The following is a 20,315-nucleotide window of genomic DNA, read 5'->3' as shown; positions in this document are numbered from 1 at the left end:
TGGTGAATTCTGCTTTTACTGTTCCACTTGGATTCTTTGTAGCATAGCTTAAATGCAGATGGAAACCAGAACACGGAGCTATCAATTGCTCATGATTCTCTCTGCCATTCTCTCAGGGTAATTGCCTTGATATGTGTGCAAACTTCTAAGACCACCCAACCATTTTCACTTGCCATTAGAGTTATTTTTTGAAGAAGTGGATAATAAACATCACAGTGAAATAATTGTTTTCTATATTTGCTTCTCTTTTCTTTGGTTTAATTTATGGAATTGCCTCAAGTTTTAGCTCTTTCACTATATGTTTTTCTAAAACGTGGCAACAATTTTTTAGGTAAATCTGGTTTTCATAAATTGAAAAACTATCAAATGCAGGTTACATCATTAGTAACTAATTCAAATATTTCTTTTCTTAAGTTTGGAGAAGAGGCAGAAAGACTTGAATGCTGCAGCTGAGACTGCAGTTGCTGCTGTTCCTCCTCTTCCTCAGAAATCACTCATTCCTGCTCCTGTGGCTGCCCGCATGGACCATGTTTGGCACTATGATGAAGAATATCTTCCAGATGCTTCAAAACCTGTGTCAGCTGGTTCTCCAGAACAAATTGATGGTGTTGTTGGCAATGGATTTGTAGCTGTCAACTTAAGCTCCTGCAGGCAGGAGATTGATTCTAAGGAATGGGTGATAATAGATAAGGAACGGGACTTGCAGGATTTCAGGACAAATGAAGTTTTAGGGCACAAAACGACTGGAAGTCCCTCAGATGAAGAGCCAGAGGTACTACAAGTTCTAGAGGAGTCCCCTCCAGAAGAGCAGCCCAAACAAGAAGGCTGGGCTGGAAACAGTGTCCATGCCAAGAATCAAACCTCAGGGGTGGAATTTCTTGTAGCCATGGAAAGTCATCCTGCTTCTTCTGAACAGCTTACAGACAAATTGGAACTTCTGACAGGAGCTGCTGGACAGCTTCTTGCAGCCACCCCTACAAGTCCTATGGAAGCTCAAGCAGAAGGAGCACTCACTCCGGTAAGAAAAACACTCGCTGTTTTATTAAATCTCTCTTTGCTCAGTATTATGTGAGGAGATAAGTGAAAAGGCAGTAAGTCAATTGCAGTAGTGTAGCAGAAATTCATAGTTTATTAAAAATGGGACTTGATTCTTGAGAGGTAATCTTCCATGCTTTGTTATGAGTATTTCCTTTCTCCCATGGACTTGGATAATTGCTCTGCAAGTATGATCCACAGAATTTGCCTCAGTTAAAACATATTAACATTCTATTTGTGCAGAGGTTTCTAATCAAGGAGAGTAACACATATAAGCTGGTATTAATTATATTTGTCATACATAAACATAAAATCACAATGGATGTGTAAAATACTGTGCTACAATCCTTGTTGCAAAGGTAAGTTGGAAATGGTATCTGAAATCTCTAGAACAACACCTGTTCTAGAAGTGAGCCAAGTTACGTAAAAGACTATACTTTCCTCCAGGACCTGTACTTATGTACATCTGTGTGGAGGCAGCATAACATGCTATTTGAAACAGGTAGGGCAGACTACCTTAATCTTCAAAATATTTGTTATGCAATGTTTGAAAGGTGCTACGGGTTATTTTTTTTAAAGCAGTTCTGTGGTTGAACTAATTTTACCTTTCATAAATAGAGTAATCTCCTTAATCTGACATTCTCTATGGTAGTAAATTAAAGTTGACTAAAAATGATAGCTCAAGGTAAATGTCATGCTGTATTTTTTCTGTAATGCCATCAATTCTTTTTTCTTTACCACAAACTTTTCTGTCCACTATTTATCTCTTAGGGCTATACTTGTTACTGCCAGTGCAGTTCAAAACAAGAGACACAATTATGGGAGAAGGCAGTAGCCTGAAGAGTCTATACTCTGCCTGCTGGTTGGATATTTTTACCTCTGAATGTGTACAACTGCTGCCAAAGCCGTAGTATTCAGATAAGAGAGTCTCCTTTGAACCGATATAAAGATAACAGTAGCAAATACTACAACCCCTTGGTAAAACCTGTTATGGCTCAAAAACATTTGTATCTCACACTGTATGATTTGGTTTAGCACACGCTTCCTATTATATGTTGGACCACAAAACCAAACTGGGAAGCAGAGTACAGTTACATGACAGCAATGTGAAATGCTCAAGATAGTATGATTCCAATAATAAAAATGCTTTGAAAGACTTTGCGTAATTTTAATAGTGAAGTTGGTGCTGTGTTTATGAAATGATAACAACCTTAATTAGATTTGAATGTTTTTGTTTAGTAGTTTTATCTAGATATTTCCTTCCTGACAACAAGTACAAGTAATGGGCAAAGGGTTGTATTTTACTCTTCTGCTAATTTCAGTTATGTTGAATCTGTTACTAAGAGATTGGATCCAAGAATGTAAGTTTGGGACCATATATCAAGTGACTTAAAAGAAGTGTTACTGAAAGGGGTTAAAGATAGATGTTGAAATTTCAGAGTATAGTATCTTAACATAATTTCTGAACGGATTATTCATTTCAAATGGCTTGAAACCATTCTTATCTTCAGAATCATCATGATTATTAATATACCTCCCATATGGATTTCTAGTGACCTTACTTCAGTATCATTTAGGAGAAGATATGATGAATTATGGTATTTGAGTTTATTCTGAGAGTTTGGCAATTCAGATAGCTTTTTTGTTTTTGTTTTTTAAATATGCAAGCACTTAATTTAATGTTACAGTAAATGAATGGATGTAATATTTTTAAGTAGTAGCAAGGATGTTTCTGTATAGGAAATTGAAGGTTTCTTCCCCCCCCTCCCCCCCCAGTTTTATTTTCTTCTGAGGGTAAGAAATGGCTGATCTGTAGTCCTTCCATTTGCAGGTAATTGCTTTTCAGGATATCATGTGTATACCTGGTTTTTCTGTAATTGGTGATAATATCATTTCTTACCAGTTACACACAGCATCAGTGCTCTATTAAGAATGTGAGATTGTAGCAGTTCAAGAGGGAAATCTGAGCTCAAAGAGTAAGAGAAAAAATATGTAAGTTATTGGTTTGGGATTAGCAAGTTTTAGGCTTAAAAAAACTAGTCAATTATGCAATTATTTGTGGAAATGCATGTATGTAAAGAGATAATTTTCTTGTTATCAGACATGGTTTTGCAGTCACACAGAACAGATTACCCAGTAAATACCAGTTTGATGTGTCTTGGTCATGGGCATGCAGTCAATTTCTGTTGAATTACTCATAGCATGCTGGTATGTATGTGCTGACTGTATGATTTCATGTTGGCTTTATGTAGAGTTTGGCTTCAGCAGGACAGGCAGTATCTGATTTACAGTAACATCTGCTGCTGTTAAGTTAATTTGTCAAAAGAATTGGAAGTGATATAAACTATTCAGAAATTTACATTGGAGAAGCACTTAGCATCCTATTGCTTTTTTCTTTTTCTTCTTTATCTGGTTCTAAGAGTTTAATGCTGAACTTGCTGTGTTGCTAACTATGGCCTCATTAATTTACTATCTCTGTACTGAATTGCAATGACCTCCATATAGTGGGATGCACAAGACTGTTTGCAACATAGGATATTTGTCAAGCAGTTATTTCAGCATAAAAAACAACAATGGTGTTAAAGTAATCCAATATTTATCAGCTAATGCCTGTTTCAAGTTCAATTTAAATTAGACAACAGTTTACTCTTGTCACATTTTCTTGGCAACCTACTACCAAATACATATATATGCATGGTTATAGAAGTTATTTAACTGTGAATGCGCTTATTTTTATTACTTAGAAATGTAGCTGAAATTAGCATTTTGTACATCGAGTTCTGTTGTATCGATAAAACTGCTCTTAAATTTTCATTTATTGGAGGGTTCTTAGTTCTGTAGTGTTCGTGTGCTTTATATTCTCAATTTCTGTTTTCATGAGACACTGGAAATAATTTTTTTCTTTCCTTCAGTTGAACGGTAGATATGTAGTAAGGGAACTGAAGCTTTAGGATTGACGTGAGTGGGAATACCTTTTCCTTGGAAACCGCAGTGCTGGCAAGTGTGCTCTGTTTCCAAGGAATACAGGTTAGAATTGCAAGTATCACAACAGGAAATGGGAAATCATGTTTGTATAGCTTGCAAAAAAGAAGTTTCCATATCTATACTGTTCCTGGATTTGTCCAAATATAATTGGAACAAAGCCATGTAAGCCATAAACAGTAATCTCACTAACAGATATTTAGATGTGTCACCACTTATTCAGCAAAGGTAAAAGCCTTGGAAGGGGTCGGTTGGCTTCAGAATTGTGTATCAAATCTATAGGTTTATTAGAATTACTGATAATCAATTAGAAAATGTACTTCCTTTAAAATTATTACTTTGGAACACTTTGACTTTACCATTCCTGTTGTTTTTGCTCTTTTCTAAGTGCTTGTTTGATATGATACAAAATGAAGCAGATGTTGATGGATTCTCTGGGCCAGTGTATCCTGCAAATTCAATTCCATGTTTGGGAAATTTCATTCTCTAATGCTAATCTTGCTGATTAATCCCTTCAGCTATGGTTCTTAATATACACTGCTGTAGCCATAGTTACACAGTCGTGTATGTAAAGCATGCAATGGGTGCATATGCTAAAATTATTATTATCATACAAAACAACACTGTTGAAAGGATATGCTGAATATTTGTGAGGACCAGCCAACAATCAGCTAGCCTCTCTATATGGTGTTCCTGGAACTGACTGTGTTAGTTCATTAAATGTGCCCTAGGTTCTGACTGACTGACAGGAGCCAGCAGGAGAAAGGATGCTTGCTTCTGACTTGGATGTTAGAATTTTTTTTGAATTGATGGAAAATATGGTAATAAGACTTCAAAAAAATAATAGCAACAATCAGAAAGAAACCTCTTAAATTATTAGCTTTTACCATGAGAGGGAGATTGCAATGCAGTCTCCTAAGAAAATGCATATATGCAGGACAGAAACAAGAATTACTACAGAATTGATTTCTGAACCTTATTTTTTCCCTGCCATGTTCTCACAGCTCAACTCATCTCATATGCTGCATTTCTCTACTCCAAGAATTTCAAGTCCCATCCTCCGCACCATGAGCCCTATAGCCTATCTGTCCATCCACCCGGACCCTCTGAAAGAGGCTGGTTTACCAAGGAGTCAATCAGCTGAGAGCCACTCCTCTTCTTCCCGCTCAACTGGTCGTAGGCAGCTTCCTGTCATTCCCTGTGGCAACAAGTTTCCCCCTGTCATTCGCATCTCAAAAGCACAACTTCAGCAGGTGAATAAGTCTTGTCTTCATAGAAATGACTGCGTTGTAGCAGTCATCTGCAAAGTTTTTTAGTTGCTCTGCAGAGTTTGGTACTACGTGCATATGCTAGTCATACTGCTACACACAGTGTCTTACAAAATGCTTTGGAAGATAAGATGGAATAAGAGAATGAGAAGCAATCTTATTAAGGAATTGAGGCAGAAGTTCTCTTACGAAGATATACGTAATCCCATTTAGAAGTGGTTACTGTGGATCACAGGTTACTGTGATCTGGAGCATCAAATATTTCTGGAAGATAGATTCCCATCCGCAAAGGGATTTTCTCTTGGAAAAGGTAGGATTAATAAATCTAAGAAATATATATATTTTTTTCTTTCACAATGGAAATTAAAATCTTTTTTTTTTTTAATTTAAAAATTTTCCTATAATCTATCATCAGTAGCAGGTAGATTTTGAATTGGGAAGCATATTAAAATTTGGACTACTGTAAATTATTTTAATGTGTGGGAATAGGATATAAGTTCTACTTACAGCATCAGGAATTTCAAGAACTGTTCTATGCTTACAATATATAAAGGAAAGATGAGAACTGCTGCGTTAATACCTAATGGAAATGTCATTGGAGAAAGCAGAATTTTCATAATGTTGTATTCCCAATTTATTTACATCACGAAAATGAAGAAGACTTGAAATCAAGTTAAAGTTTAGTGTAATTTGTGTATTATTAACGAAATTGTAAAAATTTGCTAAGCAGCATCAGCTTATATTGCCTGTAAAGCAGTATGACATGGCATTAATGCTGTAACATATCATCATCATTTTACCATTAATATTTCATTTGGATTATATTTTATGTTGTCATTTTTTTCCAACTTATCTTTCAGTATAACTTTATCTATGTGAAAGGTTTATTTTTCTCCATGAAATGTGCACAGAAGTATTGATTTTAAAAGTTAACCATCATCATTAGGTTCTTTCAAACTTCAGTAGGATCAGTGGTGAGAGATGATACAGGTGAGTGAGTATTGACTAGGGAAAAGGACTTTGGAGAAATTAATCATTAAAAATTAAGCTTGTATCACAGGATACGAAATGGATGGGTATTTTTTTGCCTGTACATTTGCAATTTAAATTTTTCAATCAGAATGTATCGCAGTTTCCAAGTAATTTCCAGGCTCCTCACAATACTCAAAGTAGGATTTCATACAGAATCTTCTCTGGCTTCCTTAGTATACCCAGCAGTTGCAATATTAAAAGTGGCTCTGAAGTGATATACTCTTGTCATGTGAAAAAGAATAGGTATTGTGCCAGGTGCTGCTACTGAGCAGGGTGAGAAAGGGAAGGGATGAAGATTATATGCAGGATTCGGAGCCTTCTCTCAAAAGGACTTGGTAAGTCCTTTACTGCTTTATTCCTTTTCCTTGATTTTTGGCATTCCTGGCTTTACTGAGAGTGTCATTTCCAGAGTTTCATTTGCTGTGGAAGTTACAAGCATGTGAATCTTCAGTTTATTTCCACAATGAAAGCCTTATGTACTTTATGGCTTAGTGAAGAACCGAAATAATTTTACAGATCATCCTCTTTTTTTACCTTTCAGTGATGTTAGGTACTTAGCAAGTTGGAAACTCCAGCAGCATGAAAGATGAATATGCATGTTAGTAACCTGAAGCTTTTATCCAATTAAACGCTAAAAAATATTTTAATACTATTATGTATAATTCTGTATAAATATTTAGTACTAAATATATTTTCCTGTGTTTACTGCTGCTTGCCCTTTAATTCAGCATTCGTACCTAATGAATTGCAGAGCTCAGAGATCTTCGCTGTTGAATTTTGTTTCATGTACTAAAAACTAAATAGTGATACATTTGTTCCTGAAATCAGGCAAAGGAGTTTTCTTTCCTGATTGTTGATGAGAGAGGGTTCAGGAACTGTATTGCAGCCTCCTTTGGTTTGACATCAGATGGATTTGGGTAATGAGATTTATGTATATTCCTCATTCACTAGAGCAGTGAGGGTTATAGGATGTAGGTCTACCTTTATTTAAAAAAAATAAAATTATATATATATATATATATATATATATATATATATATATATATAAAAATTAGATAAAGATAACTCTTCTCTTGCCCTACATATATGATGGAGGAGAATTGGAGTATTTTTCTTCTCTCCTTAGTTGCTCAACTTGCAGCATTAGAGCTGACAAAGGCAGAATGAATTCTTTGATGTTACTTGAATCTGAAAAGAGAGGTCACAGTGCTGCTAAGTATCCTTTTCTTGAATAGAGTATAAAATTGTATAGCAAACCTCCATGAAATGTAACATTAATTTCTGTGTTTTTTTTTTAAAGTCAGATAACTCATCTGAACATTGTTCATTAGAGAAATAATAGGATGGTGAGTGAAGACCATGGAAAAGGAGATGGAAGCGTAATAATGACTGGCCAGAGCTGTGTGTGAAAAGATTGCTTAGGTAGACATCCTGCTAAAAGTGAAACTATGTCTTGAGAAACAATGAAAATCAGTGATCATTTATTTATTTATTTCTATGTTTCTCAGTTCTAGTTCTTCAATAAGAACATGAAAATGTTTTCTAGCTGTGGCAGTCTGGCAGTCTTCTATTGTACAAAAGCCAATTTATAATTATTTTAGAATTCAGCTTTTAATGAATGTAGATTCCATATTTGTATATCATTCTGATGTTTCTTCATTTTTTTAAGTGCTTAATGAGACATGCACAAACAGGGCTAATTTTAAATTCATGATTTTATGGCTGTTTATTCTGTTAGGGAATGGTAATCTGTGTCTCTTGTGTAAAGCAGTTGGAATTGGTTAGCACTTTCACATTTATTTTCTCATAGGTCTTATTTTTCCCAGTAAGCCATCTTGCTGCATTGTTTTTAAAACTATGTTATAGGCATATAGTTACAGTATTAGCTACAAAGTACTTTGAAATCTTCCCACACAAAATAATGTGGAAATGCAAGCCATCATGTCCAAGAGGGGAGACATAATGCACTGATCTGAGTTGGAAATTTTACCTTGATTTCTAAACTTCTGACTGGAATTCAAGTGCATACAGAATAATAAGGTAAGACTTGTTGACACGTTCAGGGGATATTTAGAGAAAGTATGTATGTCCCATATATTGCTGTCATTTTATTTTGGGTGTTGTAACTGCATCAGCCAGGGGTTAACATAAATGTAAAATTCTACTAATTTTCATGAACTAATTTTGTCAAGTTTCAAAAGTCTGCAATAACAAGAGATGAATGTTTACGCTCATGTCCACATTTAATAATACCTTTCATACTCACAAACAAAAAAAGCGAACTGCTCCTCTCTTATTACCTTGTTCTTGAAAATGATTTTTAATTTGTTAGTGTTCTTATAGTCGCTATGCACTTTAGGATTGAATTAGAGCTCAACTAGTTAGAGCATTAGTTAGGCATTTTACCTGTCCATTAGATACATCAGAAATAGATATATTTGTCAAAAAGTCCACTTTAGAATTTGTTTCAAGACATACTACATTACCAAATAGGTGTGTCCTGGAATGAAAAGGAGGTAAAGGCTTTTCTTTGCTCAGTGAGTCTCCTTTTCAGTGTTGCCACCATTGAAGTTGTATGTAGCAAAGAGACTTCTGCTTTCAGGATCTACAGAACAGTCACACCCTACCCTATCCTGATGTAAACTATATTGGGTCTGCGTGAAGTTTAAGTGTTTTCCCAAAAGTTTACCATTTGCTGTGATGTTACAGTTGTCATGGAAAGTAGTTATTTGATAATGCTTATGATCAGGTTCAGAGGCAAGCTCAGATCCAGAATTCTGTTTTCAGTTTTTACTGTTAAGTACTTTGAAGGGCAATCAGCATATGGTTACTAACTGTAGTGTTGTTGTTTTCTTTGTTAGTCAGTTTCTCTGTAGTATGTGAAAATTTTCAAACAAAAGCACATATTCAAAATATGAGGGAATATTAGGAAATATTTCAGAAGGAAAAATGATGTCCTGAAGATGCGCTCAAAACCCACAAATTACTGCCGTTCTTTTAAGCAGTTGGATTTCAAATGTAGAATGTAGATTTTCTTTGAACAGTTTTCATCTACAGTCTTTCCTCCTAATGCAAACGTGTAAAAGTTGTGTATTTGTTTCTGGTGTCCATGTGGCAAAGGCAATAGCTTGACATCTGGAAATCTAAATGTTGCCTACTGAGCTTAGCAGGACCTTCTGTCTGAAGGAGGGAAATTCTTTAGGCATCGTTTTTTCCCCATCAATTTTTAGTGTAAGGAATAATTAAGAAGTGTGTGTATGGGTAGCTTTTCTTTCAAATGAAGCTTTCCAAGCTGCAAATTAAGAAGTAATCAGTAGAAGAAAACAAGAAGTCAGAGTGAACCTGTTATTATTATTTTTTTTTCCCAATAGTGTGCCACCTGCAGAGAGCAAATCAATTTTTATTGACAGGATCCTCTTGCCATTTCCCTTCTGCAGGTTTCTCTAGCAGCAGTGGCAGGAAAGTGAAGGAGAGAGAAATGAATTAGCATTAGAAAATGAATTAATAAAAGCATCCATATACACTGATTATTAGCATGTGCATTGAAGTGTGGACAAAAAATAAAAGGAGAAGAAGAAAATGGATTTTAAAAAAATTAAAAGCTACTATTTTTTTTAACATTTATGTTTTGTGGAATCTACAGTACTTCTCAAAATTGATAACCACATGGTTAATCTATTCTTGTCTGTCATCCTTGAAATGATCACTTTGTTATATTTTTTTAAAATGCCAAGCTAATCTTATTCCAAACATCTGCTCTTTAGTACATTTTTTCCAGCATTAAAATTTCACTGACACATGATAATAAAAGATAGTAAAAGGTGCTTCAGAAAGGCTCAATTCAGAAAGGCTCTGCAATTTCCCAGAGAGAGCTGATCAACTCTGGTGAAAAAAAAATTGTTATAATTAAAATATAGTCCAAATAGATTGTCAGAGGAAAAAAAAATCCCTACTTGAAGTTTGTGAATTTACTAGTATCTTACTGTTTTCTTCTGATTAGATACATTTTTCATATGGAAAAAGAGAACTTTTTAGAAAAAAATAATGTATACACTACTAAAATTAGAACAGGCAGAAAGAGGTCTCTAGTGTCTCTAAGTTACCACTATATAATTTTTAAAAAGTGGTTACTGTAAGGAGTTTATAAACATGGAATATGATATACATAAAGAGTTCTCAGGTTGGTTGAAGTGGTGCTGCCTTGTTGCCATATCTCATCTTGCTGTTACTGTGCTTGAAACCAAAACAGAATCAAATATACTGACTTCAGACTTTTAAGTACCTTTTAAATTTCTCACTAGCAACACGTAGCCTGTGGATCATCTGAGTGATCTGAGGGAAATCAGCTGTGTTGTGACTAGATGATCTTATAGGTCATTTCCAACCTTGTGATTCTGTGATTCTATATGGACCTGTGCTTTATATTTATCATCACACCTGTGCACAGAGGCAAAGCTAGGTAAGGTAACAGACTGCCAAATGTTTAAGGGATTTTGTTTTTAGAAGATAAGCTGGGTTCTGATCTTTATCTGCACATGGTGTAACTGTAACACCTTGCGTATAGAGAAGAGTATATATTAAAATATTGAAAGAAAAGAGAACCAACCTTAAGACTGCTATCTCTGGGTCTGCTTCCTATAAAGAATATCTATAAAACATGCTTATAAGCAAACTGAAAGCAGACAGTTCTTTATATGAATTATAACTACTCTTGGTGGTGAAGCACTATGGACATGAGAAACCTGTAATGCTTTCGAACAGATCTTAGCTATTAGGAGAGATTTTTAAGAATGTTTATCTAGGTTTCAAATTTTAAAATGAAATTTTACGTGTACTTTTATGACTGCATACATTACAATTTGTATTAAAATCATATTTATGCAGTTTGGGTTTCATAAATTCTTCTGATGTGTTTTATTTCCCAATGGAAAGTGTAATATTCATGGATTGTTTCCCTTGCAAGCGTAACACACACTTTGGGCAATGTGTACAAATACAGTGCCAATTTTATAATTGGATAGAACTGGATTTAATTTATTGCAACACACATGAGTAGATTCACTGTCTCACTGAAAAATCAGAAGGGAGATGCTGAATTTTTTTTCTTGTTGTTGGTTGTGTTATTTTTGTGGGTTTTATTTTAATGTTGCTGTTTGAATCTGAATGATATTTTTGCCTTTACAAAAATAAAAAATATAATGCAAACAGCAAAATTGAAGCACAAATGAAGCATAGGAGTAATCTAAAATTATATATGGGTTCATAGAAATCAGGTATAAAAATCACGAATACAGATCCTTGAAATCTGCACACTGAAATAAAGGTAGATCTTATGAATTATGTGATATTTCATGATTATTTCATAATATTTCATGATATTTCATGATATTTCATTCATAAATGATTTCTTTATTGAAGTGATATAAGGAGAAGAGTATTCAGAATTCATCTGAACAGTAGTGGCCGGACTCCACTGCTGTTATGCAGAAAAATATTTTTGTGTGATTGATAGTCTCTGTGTATGTCTCATTTTCATGACAAAGGAAGACTGCTGTGTTTAAAATAAATAAATAAATAAATAAGGGGGGAAAACACCAGCACTGTCTCTTAATAACAATGTATAATATTACTTTGAAAAGGAGATCTCTTTTGTTTTTGTTTTTTCCCTGAGGAAGTATTAATCCACAGTTTTATTGTTTCTTAAAGTTGCAGGTATTTTCTCTATAGGGACAGATGTTAATATAAAACTTAGCTTCAGAAAGATAATTCACAAGTAGAAAAAATTTATTCTAAAGTTAGAAAAAATACATTCTGACGTATTTCTGATAGCTTGATGCTGAAACTAGACTTGATTAAAGATTCTTGTATCATTATTATCGATTTGTGCCTGGTAGCTTCAAAAATATTTTAAGCGCATTTTATATATCAAATATCTGCACCAAGAATTGAAAATAAATGCAACATTGTATTTGCAATCCTCTATTATCAGGATGAACCACTCTAATTTGTAGCATTTTGCTTTGTTTCTTAACAGAAAAAGCAGGATATCTTGGGCATGACCTCTCGTGGCAATCTAATTACCATCCTATGAAGGTGGTTAGATATGTAGTAAAATCTCAATTTAGAAATGCTGATTGAATTGTGTTCCTTAGAGTGATATGTATTCATTAGCTTTGATACATAAGCCACAGTCCTCATGAAATATGTAGTTTCCAACTTTCCACAGGAAAATATCATGAAGTGGCCATGCTTCTTCAGTGGTTTTAATCTCTACATGTTTTATGCTATGAGAAAATAACCATGATAAAGTAGGAATTTGGTTTCTGTGAAGACAGAAATGAAAGCATGAGATAAGTGTGATACCAGTTGCTGTGTTTTTACATCTCTGAACTGTGTGTTAAGGCAAACTGATGCTTTGTTAGAAAAAGACTTTCTCTGCGAAACTGAAGAACAGTGTTATGATACTAGCCCATTTTTAATTGCAGTATATATGACAGGAGTATTGTGTGAGAGCTATAAAATAATTATCTGGAATTGCAGCTGCTTACCAGTTCTCCAGCAATTCCAGCAGTTCTATACAACTTAAGTAAGTTTGAAGAATATTCTTTAATTGATGTACATATTGTATGGAAGTTTGAAATTGAGTACTTGTTTTGGTCACATAATTAACAAACTAATTAACCCCGTATTACAATGGCAATCATTGTCTGAAAGCAATTAAAGATACTTCTTACAGAGCAGTCAGTATTAGCCCTTTGGATATGTGAGTATAGGGGTTTTTGTTAGAATAAAGAACACCTTCCTTTACCTGTTAAGTGGTATAGGAATAACTGAAAAGGGGAGATATTTAAAGAATATTGGAACTAGGCCATGAATAATAGATGCACTTAAATAAAGACTGTACACACTGTGTGTTCTCTATCCTCAAAAGATAGCCGTCACCTCAGAGGATATGAAAACACTGTTGTCGTGTAGCTTTCTAATTCTGCATCTGTGTTTCTTTCTCTTCCAATTTCTTGCATCCTTCACAAAAGGTTGATGCAAAAGATAGCATTATAGAACAGTAGAAAGAATGTAATCTAAGAGCTGTGGAGAGTTATCTTCATATGCTCTTTTCCTCCAGGTTAAGACTAGAGCGTGTTGCGTGTGAATTTTACCAATTGTGTAATATCTTGGGGACTGCCAGTTTGTTCAAATGAATGCAATGCTTGCAATACTGTATATATGTCAGAAGGGATTGAGTATCAAGACTTAAGAGTTGTCTTTGGGCTCCATAACACCATGAACTGCAGTCATATATTTGTCCGGTTTATCAGCATGTTAGCCTATAATAGAAAGAGACAATGTATTTTAGGAAATCTTGAACTAATTTTGTTCAGCTTCTTCCTTTCTGCGACATTAATCTGGGAAGGGGATGTAAAGAATACAGAGGATTAGACTCTGGAAGGTCAGAAGGAATGATAACAATAGATGCAGAGAATTTTGAGGAAAACTGTTCTGAACAGTCAGCTGGTAAGTTACCTACAGAATATGTAAGCATCACAGTGGTTGAATCACATGAGAGTAACAGTAGCTGTAAATTACAGGATATTAGCATTTCTTTTATCCTTTCATACAAATTGCAGTTGAATTTTCTTTGCAGAAGTATATAGCTGTGGAAGAAAAGTTAAGCAACAGGGAAAGAATTATGAAGTAAGAGGAAGCTGGTGAATTGGAAAGATTCAAGGAGACTGTTTGGTATTGCAGAAGCTACAGGCTTGTACTAACGTTGATCATATTGCTTCCAGGCTGTAGAGCCAAAAATGGATGAAAAGTAGAAGGAAAAAGAGAAAAGACACGTGAAGTTTGATCTCATAGATACATGAACTTATCTAAGGTAGGAAAGAAGTTCTGAAGATTAAATTGATGAGTGGAGGGAAGAAGCTGTTGCTGCAAGGTCAGGTTCCTACCTGCTAGTATTTTACAGTAATCCATATTTACACCTTTAGATCTTTCAAACTTAGCTGCTTTCATTCCTCTGCAATTTGCTGTATACATTCACAGAAGGTTTGATCCCAGCATATCACTTGCTGTTGCAGCCTGTCAAAAGTTTAGAGAGAGGAAAGCCTGACGGATGCCATAAAGGATGTCTAAGAGATATTTGTTGTTTTGTTCATTTTCTTTCGTAACATTCCACTCAGTATATTGTAAAGCTTCTTGAAGAAAATGCAATCTAATATAATGCCTCAGAAAACAGAATGAAATTAAGAAATCAGTTAGGGAAGACTGATGGATTCAAGGTAGTGGTGATAATTTCATTTAAATATTCCAGAAGAAAAGGAGATATTTTTGCAGAATAAAGGGAGCATTGCATCTAAGAAGAAAATTGTGCAGAACAGATTTTAAATACTGGAGGATACAATTCCAGCATACTGGGTGTAATCAGTTTATAGCATTATCTACCTGATTGTCACAATTCCAGGACTTTAAAAGAAGGCATATGATACAGCAGTTTACTGAAAAGGACTGAGACAATATACAGAACATTTTCTTCTTAGATGCAGCACATTATAATCTTTGTTCCTCAGGTTCAATGTTGTGCAAAATTGATGTAATTAGCCACAGAAATCTTATAGGATATGATTGTAGTTTGTGGCAGAAGAAAATAGAGTACAAAACTTACTTATGATGATGCCAGAATTTTAGTTTTGCATACTTGGCCATGTATTATTTGTTTCGTAACTAGATATGTATCAAACAGTCTTTAGATTTCTGTGTCCCTGAATTAGATTAAACCACCATTTAGACTGGTGTACATTGCACATCTGAGGATCAGCCCTTCTCAGGCTACTTGATTTTCACTTCCGTTGTGCAAGGTTTCACAAGGAAGATGACTATTGGATGATTAGGGTTACAGAACTATATGTTGCTTTTTTTTTTTTTTTTTTTTTTTAAGTTGCTTTGAGAGTTTTTTTATACAATTATTTAGAGTTCGAGGAGAGTTAAGGCATGAAGGACATCTTTCATGGCTCATAATTAAATTCAGAAGTTAGGGTGGAATTTTTTTATCCTTTCACGGTTGCCAAACTTTCTTCTGCTGTTGTTTACATCTCATCCTTACGGCCCCATCTCAGGGAACAAGCATTCACCTTCAAAAAACAGTCTCTCTATCCTTTCTAGGGATGTTCTTACAACCCTGCAGTGTGAAAACACTAGCATTCAGTAAATGCATAATGTGTATCCCTTCGTATTTTCATCCTGTGAGACCTCAAATATCAAACTTGTATAATAATGAAATTGTTATACAAGTATAATTATAAAATTATTATTATGTAAGTAAATAAAATTGTATAACAGTGCTTTTTAAAATCCCTTGTGTTTCTTTTTGGCCTTGTTCTTTTTTTCCCTCTCTTGAAGCTGCACCTGAAGTTGTAAGAATGCTTGTGTGAGAGGCACTTCTGCATGATTTGTATTTCTTGCATGTGTAAATGAAATGTCAAGCCTATTAGGGATATAATTTAATCCTTGTGCTTTGAGAAGAATAACAAAAAGATTATTGACCATCTGAGAAAACAAGCTTCTTTTTGTTAGTGAGCACAATTCAAGAAAGTGATACATGCATTCAGGAGGCCATTGCTGAAACTGAGCTACTCAGCACTACAGAGTCTTTGATGATACTTAGTGTGCTTTTCTTTCCTTCTCTTATTTCGGTGTTTTTCTTTCACAAAAAGCTCCTTCTTGTCCTATTGTAGATTCTTCAACAAGTCTACTCCTGCATTTCTTGGATATAAGGGCTAAATCTGGATTGATCAAGAGCAGTCTAAAAGGCTAGAAACTGTTCTCTCTAGTTGTGGCAGAGAAGATGAAGACTGAAAACTGTAAACAGATTTCACATCAGAATTGGTTTCACCTAAAAAAGGATTGACATATAAGGGAGATGTCATAAGGAAAAAGGTTTCTGTGTAAATGTATTTAAGCAAAGAAAAAAAAAAAAATTAACTGCAATTGCAGCTCTTCTGGAAAAATACCAGGAAGAGAAATAACACTAGAGAAGCAGATAACTAAGGCTGTTTTACTTCCCAAAACAGAGTCCACCAGATATCATTCTGTTCTATGGGAAGCCATCATTTTTCAGAAATGTGGGAGACAAGCCTGGTTTTTATTAATTAGCAAGTGATACAAATTAACTACCAGTGTAGCTCATCAGGTAAAAACTTTTGAAAAGGAAGCATTTTACAGGATTTCCTTTTTTGGAAATTCCACCTGCAGCCCTGTGGAATGGTTTGTTGAAACAAGATAGAACTGATTGTAACTCCCCTGTCTCTTATACCAGACCTATTCCCTATTTTATTTCTTTTTCGTTCTATGCAGAGTTCCTGCGAAACCATTTTTATGGTATTAAAATTCAAATTAAAATTTAGGTATTAGTTGACTTAATCATGAATAGGTGCTTTTTTCAAATATCTACTTCTTCTGTTCTTGCTGTGGCCAAACTGATTTGCACTGGTTCTCTCACAGGAAGGCTTCTGCAGTAAGAATTTGCTAACTCAAGAGAAATGATGTGTCTTTCAGAAGAAAGAGCTTGTCTTGGGAATAAGAGTAGGCAAAGAGGACTGTTTTGCTGAATGAAACTAAACAATCTCCATTTGTTTGTCAAGGTAGAACTTCAATTCAGCAAACATAGAGGGACTGTATTACATGAAACTAAAAAAATGATCCAACTGGGAGACAAAAGCTAGTCTCTTGCTGCCGGTCTCAGTGTTTTTTTTTTGGTTTTTTTTTTTATTTTATTTTAAATATATGACTTTTTTCCCCCCAATTTCAATAAATTTCAGCTCATTGAACAAGCTACAGACTGATACATTCAGAAAACAGGAGTTCAGTTATTTCTGCTCATTTTCTTTAAAAGAAAAAAAAATAATAATAAAGCCATGCTTTTTAGGTTAACTTCCAAAATTGTATTAGGTAAATTAAAGTATGTTCAGTAAACGTTTTACAGTACAGAGATATTTTCTTTAACAAACAATTACCTTCTCTTTAATTCATCTCTATTCCAAACTGTGATTTATTTTTTTGTGTTCTGTTCTAATGAGCTGTTTATAGTACACTTGTTTATATAGTACTCTTGTTTATATGCTCTTGTTTCATGTAGGTCAATGTGTGTGCATACTGATAGGAATGATGTACAGGATTATCAAGAAAGTGCAAAAAAAAAAAAAAAAAAAAAATCAGCAAGAATTTTAGAGAAGAATCTTCAGATTCCCATGAGGGTGTATATCCTTGACTGTTCGTTGGCATTTCTTATTTTGGAGAGTTCTGCATTTGTGAAGTTGGAGTACACAGTATGAATTGTTGCTGGTCCAGAAGTACCAATGCGCTAGCTCTTACAAACAACACGTTAAGCTCAGCAGCATGTCTAGATAATTTCTGTAAGAAGTTCAAGTGAAATCTGTCTTCTGTACCACAGACTATTTGGAAATAGGATCAGTAGTTGTCTCTTCTATTGTCACTGAATCAACATTTTCAGGAGCTCCTGTCACTTCTGTGTGACCTCACCCCCGACCTCATGACTCCTGCACTTCTTACTGTGCAGTGACCTGTCTTCAGTAGGAAAGCAAAAGAGCAGATCCATTATGGTTCTGCCCATACTTGATGGGAAAGAGGGTTTGTGTCCCTCAGGGTGGAAAGAGACATGAAGGCAGGTTTCCTATTTCCTGGCTGTGTGTTCCAACAATTGAGCTATATACTCAATCGTTTTTCACACTGACTCTGAGTCAGTACTGTATATAGGTTTTGGGCGCACTTAGCATTAGATTAGACCCATCAGGAGATTTAGTTGTGTGAATATTTAGTTTGTGAATCTCTTAATGACCTTAAGTAAGAAGTCCTGACCTGCTTGCTCAGTTTAATAATTAAAAAAGACGTAAGCTTATATAGGGAAGAAAATAGATAAAATTTGTGCACTCAGGAATATTTATGAGCTGTAGGTATTAGAGGTACTGATGTATTCAATTAGGTAGATAAGGTTTTCTTATTAGTTCTTTTGAGAACAGTGTCTAAGTTCTGCTTAAATTGAAGTTTAAATCAATTCCTGAATCTGGACCTCAGTGTGTTCTTTGTCTTCTATACTTGTCTAGAAAGTATTGTGGTGTACTTGTTAAAGTTCTATGTTTACATGAAACTTACACTGAAAGTATTCAAATTAATGTAAAATGGTAAAGTGCTTACCTCTTAATCTGAGTCTCTTTTCCAGGATGTTCCTTGGTAACTGCAACAATTTCCACTGAGACTGTTTTTATGTTATGCATTTCTGTCTTGGGATGGTAGAGTATCTAATTTTCCTAATTACCGATACGTAATTTATGAAGTTCAGGGATTATTTAATCATTGTGATTCATAGGAATCATTATTTAATGTATTTTGAATATATGAAATCACAAATGCAATATAAAGAATGCTTTCTATGGTATTCCCGAATTTTTCACCTTCTCCTTCTCAATTTTTTAAGGTAACGATACCCAGGCCTTCTGTGGCATCCACACAGTCTGCTTCAGAGAGCTTTCATTATGGCCACCAGCTAGATAAAAGAGAGCGGGATGCACAGTCTGTGGAACAAACAGTGGAACTTTTATCTCCAAGGGAAACTTTGCCGTGTTTGGTTGTGACAGGAGATGCGACAGGTAGTGGCAGCAGAGCAGATATGGTACTTCATATCAGCCAAGAAGTGCTTGAAAGGGAAGAACATGTCAAAGAACATACCAGTGTCCTGAGCAGTGGCCAAAAGGACCTACCTGAAAAACAAAGCGGGAGACAGGAAGAGAAGGAACTTGAAAAGCTTCCTGTAGAGACTGAGGAAGAACTACTTCCAGTGGTTTCTGAGGATGCTGTTGTAATGCTGAGCAAAGAACAGAATTCTTTGCCGGGAAGTTCGAAATCTGCGGATGAAGAACCTCTAACTAATACTGATGCTGCTGAAGAATCAAAGCCAAGGCCTGTCTGCTTGGTGCCAAATCAAGATGAGCTTCTAAAGTCAACAGCACCTGAAACACCAGAATTTTCTCCGTCAAGACGCATCAACCCATATGTTAATAGACAAACAAGCAAAATAGCACCAGTTCAGGAAAATGGTTTTCATTCTAATAAGGAAGAAGTCCATGTCCAGGACTTGCAGTGCCACCAAGTGGCTCTTACTACTTTTTTGCACCAGGAGGACAAGAAGGAGAAAAATGCTCCCAGAAATGGAGAGTTATTTCACTGCATTTCAGCAAATGAGAATTCTCATCGATCTAAGAAGGACTTAGTTAAATCTCCTTTTGTATTCAGGCAGAGCCGAATCCCGGTTTTAGCACAAGAAATAGACTCAACATCAGAATCCTCTTCTCCTGTTTCAGCAAAGGAAAAGCTTCTTTTAAAAAAGGCCCATCAGACAGACTTGGTCAGACTACTTGTGGAAAAGAGGCAGCTCAAATCTTTTCTTGGTGACCTCTCAAGTGCCTCTGATAAGTCACTGGAGGAAAAAATGGCTGCTGCTCCGGTACCATTTTCTGAGGATGATGTATTATCCTCATTTTCTAAACTGACACTGGACTCTCATTTCAGCAAGCAGACAGAAGATAGTTATTTATCTCCAAGCAGCCCTCAGTCCAGAAAAAGCAAGATACCCAGACCAGTCTCCTGGGCCACTACTGATCAAGTCAACGGTTCAAGTTCAACTCATTTCCTTCCTCGGCCACCACCTGGAAGACCACCTACTAGGCCTGGGGTAGAAGCAAGGTAACACAGTGAAAATAGAGATTGGTTTTCAGGTTGAAAATGGATTTGAGTTAGGCTGCAGTTACTATGCAGCGTGTAATCGTGTAGAAGTCCCATCCTTATTGTTTTTTAATTGCTGGCCTTCAATTCTCTGAAAAACCTTGCATTATTGAAAAATGAATGAGGAAAGACTGCTAGTCTGCTTCAACAGTAAGTTTTATACATCAATACGTGTAGTCAAAATTTCTAGATCTGTCAGTCTGTAAC

General features: G+C 35.3%; 1 protein-coding gene across 1 annotated transcript in view; it reads left to right on the top strand.

The window, feature by feature from the left end:
* Positions 1–20,315, top strand: part of TTBK2 (tau tubulin kinase 2) — a gene marked incomplete at both ends in the record, with an annotated part of 56,455 nt that overhangs the window by 34,949 nt on the left and 1,191 nt on the right. The window contains 3 exons of the mRNA XM_079537611.1: positions 415–1,018; positions 5,022–5,270; positions 18,805–20,069. Coding sequence (XP_079393737.1) covers positions 415–1,018; positions 5,022–5,270; positions 18,805–20,069 — 2,118 coding nt within the window. The remainder of the gene's footprint in view (positions 1–414; positions 1,019–5,021; positions 5,271–18,804; positions 20,070–20,315) is intronic.

Source organism: Tetrao urogallus (assembly GCF_951394365.1).
Source record: "Tetrao urogallus genome assembly, chromosome: 6".
Taxonomy (NCBI): Eukaryota; Metazoa; Chordata; class Aves; order Galliformes; family Phasianidae; genus Tetrao; species Tetrao urogallus.
The sequence above is the reverse complement of the archived record's forward strand: the minus strand, read 5'-3'. Positions and strand labels throughout refer to the sequence as shown.